Genomic DNA, 8588 nt, shown 5'->3' on the forward strand with positions numbered 1-8588 from the left:
TTCACTCAGTCCTTTATGGTTCTCAAGCAGTCACATGTACAAGCCCAGTAGGGTTTTATTTCTGGATCCTTTGAACTTTCCATTTAAAGTAAGAACCAAGACAATTCACTTTCCGTGAGTGATACACAGGCTTAGAAATCTGCCTGCCAGAGTTGCTATTGTTTTTTCTGTTTAATGAGCACCCCCCCCCCCCTTAATTCTTACATGTAATGTTTTAAGATAGGGTAACTCTCATAGCGGAGAACTTGAAAACTATTAATACTTCAAATTGAGTACTAATGGCAAAAATTTTGTTTTCCGATTTAAAAAAAAAGGTAGTTTATAGTGCTGTTAATAGGTAACATAATACCTTTACCACCAACCTTAGGATAAATTCAAGGTCTAGTAAAAGCAATGTATGTGGAACTTCTTGATTACGTACATGAAAACACTCTTCTGTCAGTGTTACCAATGAGCTGAAGATTGCCAAAGCATAAGACCTAGTTTCATAAATGACTCAAAGCCCTGGACAGTTTCTGGTAGGGACTAGGAGTAACAGGTTTCTGGAACCCCTTATTCATTCATTCATCTAGTACCTACCATTTTCTAGACTCTGAGGGTATAAAAATGAAATTTTCAAACAAATTAATAGACTTGGCCTTAAAGGGCTCATGCTCTACGAGAGAAGGCACATATGGTAGTAGAAGATCACAGCACGGGGTTGTAAATCCAATAACAGAGATAACCAGTTTACTCTGGGGACAAAGAGGAAGGGCCCCTAACCCCAGAATGCCCGGGAGGAGTGGAATGGAATTGAATGGGACGATGGTCAGCCAAGGCCTCCTAGTGGAGTTGATTCCAGCACTGAGTTTTAACAGGCGTGAAAAAGGAAATGTAGTGAGTCAGGCTGGCATTCCAGATACAGGGGACACAAACAGCATGCTATTTTTTGATGAACTAGTAATACAAGCAGTTGCCAATTTTTGTTTCCAACAGCTCCCCTTCCCCAGGGCTGTGTGGAGGACGGACTTGAAGAGGAGAAGGCTGGGAGCGAGAGGCCGAGAAAGCCGTTGCAGCGGCGCAGGAGAGACATGAGCTGCACCTGTGGGGGTCGTCAGCATGACAGAGGACTGTGGCACCCAGGTGCAGACAGGCAGGGTCAGGGCTCTGGAGGGAGAGAGAGAGACTTACCTGATTGACCTGTTGCTTTGGGGCTCTGCAGACACATCCCATCAGGCCTGTATTTTCTTGGGCCACTGAGACATGGTTGCCTATTTTCTCTCATTAGAACATTTACACAACTATTCCCAGTCCTATGATTATTTCTCCCTTCGTGGAGAAATAATCATATATGACACTTACTATCTCTCCACATGTAGCACTCATGGCAAGGTCCTGTACATAGTAGGTGATCAATAAATGTTCATCTTTATTGCTTATATTCATCTGGCTCTTTGTATACAAAATTAGCTCATTTTTTTCTTGCAGGAACTTCTTTTTTGATTCTCAGGTTTCACTTCTTAAAAATTCTAAGGCTACTTCAAGATTAATTTAAGTGTAAATAAGCAGTACTTGCTAGGTAGGTGTCTCCTGTTCATCATCAAGACTGAATCATTCCTTTCATTATCACCACATATAATGTATTGCAGGATTTGGAAATATCCATTTCTCTTCTTCAGGAAGACCATGGAGTTTGTCCAGCCGAGGTCCCACTAGAGGGAGTTAGGGCTGCAGTAACCTGGAGTGAGTAATCCCTGATTCCATGAGGTGACGGGGGTTGAGTTTCACATTTTACTTTATTTGAAAAATATGTGCAAAAGAGTCACTAAAAATAAGAACAAACTAGGCTTTGTTGCCACTGAGCGGCTTGGCAAATTTCTGTATAGAGGAATCATTGGGCATGAAAGATTTGATACTTGGATAGAATCCAATTGCCCTTGGACTGGAAGTCGAATATCCTTTTTAAGAGCACTGAAATTCTGGGATTTCTCTGGAATAACCACCTTTGTGAGGTGTGGATCATGTCCAGGAACTGTAACCTGAGAAGAAACAAGAAACAATTGTATGAGTGATTTCAGATGTTTCATGGTGCCAACTCTGAAAACACTGATATCCACCACTAAAACGCAGCCTTTGTGCAAAGCTTGTCACAATCTGCCAGGCCTCCTGGGCTAGTACCAGATTTGGTCCTGACCACCGGGTTACCCAATGCCTGTTGATAGAGACCATTGTTGTTAATGTTGTTGCCAAGAATTACAACATGAAATAAAGACAGAGACAGGTACCTTATCTGAGGATAGAAGTCAGGAGAAAGAGGCAGCAGAAGGATTCTGCCACCAACATTTTCATGGAGTGCAAAGGTAAAGCATTAGCTGTTTCCCTTTGTCCCATGTCTGTACTTAACATCTTCATTGGATATTCCAAGATTATTTATAAGTAGAATTATTTCCTCAATTTACTCCATTTTCTTTGCTGATTTAAGTGTACAAGTCTATTGTTTCCTTAAAAAGCCCTGATTTTACCAGTTTTGTTCACATGAGTCGGAATCTTCAGCTAGATTTGGTTTTTTGGTGGTAGAAACAATCAGGAAAAATAAGACGAATGCTAAACTTACTATAGGCGATGTCCACTGAGCAATGCTTTCATTGTGTATGGTGGGGAGGGCGAAGGATGGGGGAATGACATTGACATAACCATTCACCGGCCCGTGTTTTAGCCGTTCATTTCAGCTTCCACAGTCTTACCTTCGAATCTCGTCCCAGAACTAACACCTATGGTCAACACACACTGTGGTAGTCTAAGTAATGGGAAATGAACAATTCATAACTTTATTCTATAAAGGTGTGGCTTATGTATGGGGCTGCATAAAAATAATTTAGATTCAGTAGATGGAAAACTCTTTTTTCCCCATAGAATGGAAATATCACAATAAATAGAAGAAAAATAAAGGGCTTTGTAGGCAAAGATTCACAGTGAGTTGAGGTGTTTCAAGCTCTATCCATCTTCTCAGTAAGAGTGGAAGTTCCCAAGAAGAGGATTAGCAATTGATGAGCCCTCCTGCCAGGCACTAAGGGGATAAGCCATAGAGCTTATGTCCTAAAGATGAAATAATGAAATACCAAGTTATTTTTTACTACAGAAGAGATGACTACCTTCTCCAAAGGAGTAGCTCTGTACAGAATGACTACTGTGGCTGGCATCAGATTCACTAAGTAAAGTAGAAGAATATTGAATTTCTCAGAGAAAGTCTCAGCAAAGAGAAAGAGGCCTAATCTGGCCAATTGAATCAGTATGCATTTAGTTCATTCACATAAACCTACTCAGGCTCAAATTAGTACATATCCTCTTCTCCTATGATAAAATGACTCAAATATGCATCAAAATAGAATTAAAAACTGAAATTTTATTTGCATTGATTGAAAACAGGGCGCAAAACATGTCTATCACTTGCTTAATACAGTGATAAAATTTGTGAATCAAATTTCACTTATAATGAATTCCAAGGAACTTGTCCTAATTCATTTTTTTTTTTATTTTTGAGACAGAGTCTCACTCTGTTGCCCTGGCTAGAGTGAGTGCCATGGCATTAGCCTAGCTCACAGCAACCTCAAACTCCTGGGCTCAAGTGATCCTCCTGCCCCAGCCTCCTGAGTAGCTGGGACTACAGGCATGTGCCACCACGCCCGGGTAATTTTTTTATATATTTTTAGTTGTCCAGATAATTTCTTTCTATTTTTTTTTTTAGCAGAGACGGGGTCTCACTCTTGCTCAGGCTGGTCTCGAACTCCTGAGCTCAAACAATCCGCCCACCTCAGCCTTCCAGAGTGCTAGGATTACAGGCGTAAGCCACGGCGCCCGGCCCCTAATCCATTTTTTATAGTAGAAATTATGTTTCTTGGAATGGGTGTTAAACGGTATTCCATGAAGCTGGGAAGTACTTTTCCTACATTGCTTAAGTATTCTCCTTATTAATAAAGTTGCATTTTTGAATCATAAAGATATCACAAGAAATAGGATTCGGCTATTTAAAAAAAATAATTGCCAGCTGGGAAAAAAACACGAATTTTTCTGGTTTGCTCCTATCATTTCCACCTTCCCCAAGCCCCTGTCAATTGCAATTCTGACACTATCCTTTCCTTCTGTCCTGATGTATCTATTTTTGGGCCTTCTAGACTTATTTCAGATTCCTTGTGGGTAAGTATTGTGAGTTCTATAGTATTTTAATAACAATAACTAGTGTTACATACTTACATTTATTATATAGGATCCAGGCAAGAGAAGGAGATAATACTCTCCGAATTTGTTGGTTCTATAGGGGCAGATATGTTTTCTGTCTTGGACTTCAACAATTACATTGGGCAATGGATTTCCATTCTGATCAAAAACTTGACCCTTTACACCTGTAAGATGAAAAGAAAATTAAATATAAATACCACAGTTTATGGTATATGAAAAAGATTCTTGTATATATTTCAGAAAAATATGCCCAATATTTATTAGCTATTTTGAGTTAATAAAGTGTTAGAGAAGGGAAGGTAAACTTATTTTTGATGTAACTTAAAATACAGTCAAGCTACTAATCTGTTTTACAGCTGAAATTTGTTTGTTGTTGAATATTTCATAAATAGCATATATTATCAAAGTGAGAGAACACAGATGACAATCTAAGATCCACTCCTGTCATTTCTGAGTTGTTTACGCAGTCACCAAACTTTACTGCAACATTACCATTGGGTAGATTCTGTAAGATCCTAAATGAAAACAGCGTCCATGTGTTAATTGACAACAGGATACTTACCTATGCAAGGGACTCAACAGTTTTGTCTTGTGGTGAAACTACATGGGAAGCTAAATTGTAATCACAAGGTTGCTTGGAAGCCTGGAGTCAGCTGACCAATAACGGCAGCCAGTAATTACTGAGCACTCAGTATGTTCCAGGCTCTATGCTAAGTGCTTGATGTGCATTTTCTCATTCAATCCTCAGATCAACTCTATGTTATTGATTACTACCATGCTTTTACAGATGAGAAAACTAAGGCTTTGCATTACTAAAATAGCCTTCTCAAGCTCACACAGCCACCGAAGGGGCACTGCCTGGCTGTGAACCCATAATAGTCTCCACAGCCCACGTGGAACCCGTCATACTGTACCCCACTACCTTGAAACTTCAGCTGTACAATTTTTAAAGGCCATTTATATTTTAAGACTCTTCTTATTTTAAATGCTACATTTCACATTCTAGTTTGTTTAGTCCAGTGACAAATCATGTTAGTTTAAGGTAAAGCCACCTAAGCCCAATGACATAAATGAGAAAGAAGAGTCTACAATGCTAAGATGACTTTGAACTATCCTTAAACAATTATACTCAATAATTACTTATAAGGACATAAAAATATGAGGCACATATTAGTTTCCCCCAGAAAAAGTTAAAATAAAAAATAAAATTTTGATATTTAGCAATATAATCTTTATCTTGAACATTAAGCAAATTTCTACCTGACTTGAGTTGCCTTTTACTTTCTTTCCTAATTCCTGACTCTTCATTTTTTTTTTTTCTCCAGAAAATGATTTTTTTTTTTTGAGACAGAGTCTTGCTCTGTCGCCCTGGGTAGAGTGCCGTGTCATCATCACACCTCGCTGCAGCCTCCAACTCCTGGGCTCAAGTGATCCTCCTGCCTCGGCCTCCCAATTAGCTGGGACTACAGATACTGCCACCACTCCTGGCTAATTTTTTCTATTTTTGGTAAAGACGGGGTCTCACCCTTGCTCAGGCTGTTCTTGAACTCTTAAGCTCAAGGAGCTTCCCAGAGTGCTAGGATTACAGGCATGAGCCACCAAGCCTGGCCGAGAAAAGGAATTATTAAATGCCGTATTTCCTTTTCACTTTCTCAATGTAACTATGTAAACCTCTGTTTTCATATAATTTGTTCCTTCGTCTTTGGCTTCTGTCTCTTTTTTTAAAAAAAGTTCCATTCCTACTGTTTGGTATGTATCCTTTTGATCTTTAGGTAGTATCTAACCATAAACTATTAGTAATAATTTGCTAACCTGATTGTGCATTTATTCATTGGGTTTCAGTGGCATTATTTTTGAAGAGCTATTTACATTGTGCCCTTCTTAGGAGGTCCATTGATATATTAGACAAACATAGCATATACCAATCATCACAGCTCAGTGAGACCAGTTAGGTCTCAGTTTGAATCAAAGCTCCCAAGTCACTAAACATTCCCAAGCCTCAATCTCATCACCTATAAAATGGGGATAATATGTGCCACCATCCAGGATGGCTGGAAGATTAAATGCAAGTAACACAAAACAGAAGGATCAACAAATATTCATCCTTTTCTTTCCTCTTATTTGGATTAAAAAAACTATGTGAGGGAAAAGAGAGATTGGTTATATAAGTTTGGAGTTGAGACAGAGATATTAGATGAGTTTCTGCAATCTCAATTCAATCTTGTTCCACAGGAGCAGGGATACGTGAAGGAAGAAGCATGTATTTTCCTTCTCCAAGGCTCTGAGCTTGCTTACAGTTTTCCCACCACTTAGAAAATCCACACATTTGAGCAAGATAGCTTGTGGTGGCTGGTGGTATGTCTGTTGGCATCTTTTGTCTTTTTCATCGGCTTCCCCAAAACCAATTAAATTAAAGAAAACCAAATGCATAAAAAATAAAGCAAAACTATCTTTGAAACTGATACTGCACCATCCTTTAACATCTAAGATAATGTTGAAATAGAATTCAGGATACTAGTAATGAGTAGGTGGGAGAAGACATCAAGAAAAGGAATGTCATGGTACCTTATAAAAAATTTGCAAATTTCCTCTTGGCTAGAAGTGGCTATACTTTAACAGAACAGACTTGACTTTTTTGACAGTGGCATGAACAGTGATTTCGGATGGCCTTAGGTACCCACACAACACTCGTGTGTCAGTGATATGGTTTGGATGTTTGGCCCCTCCAAATATCATGTTGAAATCTGGATGTGGGGCCCAGTGGGAGGTGTTTGGGTCATGGGGCCAGATCCCTCATGAATGGCTCGGTGCCCTCCCTGTGATAATCAGTGAATTCTTGCTTTAGTAGTTCACGGGAGAGCTGGTTGCTTAAAAGAGCCTGACAACCCCTCCTCCCTCTCTTGCTCCTCTCTCACCCTGCGACAGGCCTGCTTCCCCTTCACCTTCCACCTTGATTGGAAGGAAGCTCCCTGAAGCCCTCACCAGAAGCAGATGTTGGCCCCATACTTCTTGCACAGTCTGCAGAACTGTGAGCCAAATAAACCTCTTTTCTTTATAAATGACCCAGCCTCAGGTATTCCTTTATAGCAATGCAAAATAGACTAACACAATTCAGTATGTGCCACAACTGAACAAAGGTTCTAATTAAACTTTTAAAAGGTTCTCTGCCTATCCTTAAATATGGGAAAAGGAGGAATAAACTGTATTTGAGAGAATTTCTTAAAGTCTTTATATTCCAGTTTGATGCTCACTTACCATCCTCTAAAAACCCAAAGACTTGTTTCCATGTGACCCTCACCTAAACCTGAAGGCAGTTCTTCCAGTTGTGGAAGCCCAGGGTATCTGAACACCACTCTGTTACTGAGCACAACAGACCACGCTTAAAAGTGGACTCTCTATTCAAAGGAAAATCCCTCCCACCAGCCAAATGAAAGGTTTCCTTAGCCTCAAATATGTCTTTACAATATTTTTTCCACATATCACCAAACCTTTCACTTAGAGGGAAGTAATTGTTTTACCAGAAAATATGATTTATCTCTACATGCTGAAGTTGAAACACTGAAAAAAGACCAATAGACACCAAGAGATGCAGACAGAGCCAGCACTGTTATATCAGGGGAACAAAAACAATCTTGAAAGATGCTCAGATAATACACAAAAGAGAAGACATAAAACAGACTTAAATTCTATGGCCACATCTGGAGATACGGGGGAGAAATGTAAAGCTCTTTTCCCCTTAGAAATGTATTAGAGCTTCATGAATGAAAAGTCCCTGCGAAAACTAGAATTCTGCATCCCAATAGGTGGCTTCTGGGACTCAGATTCCCACAGGCTTCTGGAACTCAGCACATAACAGATTCACTCAGGTGCAGGTTGCTCAGGTTTCTGGGTGCTGTGAGCTATTCCCCAGACCTCTGGGTTCAGACCTACTTCAAAGAGTCCAGGGGAGAGATAGGGCAGCAGCAGGTAACATTCCCCAGAGAGGGGAACAAGCAGGACATTCTAGGCCCCTGGAATCCAGACTTGCCCTCCTTTGCCACCTTGGCCGTAGTGTCTGCAGACACCCCAACCCAAAGCTAGTAAGTCATCTTCTAAGCAGGACTACATGGTACCAAGTGGCCCTAGTTTAGATTGAGGCCTGGTGAGTTTTTTAAACTTATTTTAATTTTTTCCTACACCTTACTGCACAGCATACAGTGAGTTCCAATTGAAAGAATAACCCCAGTGGAGCCTTAGACAGGCTGGTGTGAGGCAGGGCAAATGCTATTACTCCCAACTTTCAGTTGATTAAACTGAGGTTCAGACAAGCGCTTGCTCAAGATTTCAAACATGGCCAGATGACAAAACAGCTTGGGTTCCACCCAGGCCCCTGC

The 8588-nt window shown here is 40.1% G+C and overlaps 1 protein-coding gene across 1 annotated transcript in view; it reads right to left on the minus strand.

Moving 5' to 3' along the window:
- Positions 1–614: 614 nt before the first annotated feature.
- CPM (carboxypeptidase M) overlaps positions 615–8588 on the minus strand; it is a 74456-nt gene continuing 66482 nt past the window's right edge. The window contains exons 8-9 of the mRNA XM_012642073.1: positions 4231–4379; positions 615–2018 (exon numbers count right to left, since the gene is read on the minus strand). Of these exons, the coding sequence (XP_012497527.1) occupies positions 1776–2018; positions 4231–4379 (392 nt within the window). The 3' untranslated portion in view covers positions 615–1775. The remainder of the gene's footprint in view (positions 2019–4230; positions 4380–8588) is intronic.

Source organism: Propithecus coquereli, unplaced genomic scaffold (assembly GCF_000956105.1).
Source record: "Propithecus coquereli isolate 6110/MARCELLA unplaced genomic scaffold, Pcoq_1.0 Scaffold172, whole genome shotgun sequence".
Classification (NCBI taxonomy): Eukaryota; Metazoa; Chordata; class Mammalia; order Primates; family Indriidae; genus Propithecus; species Propithecus coquereli.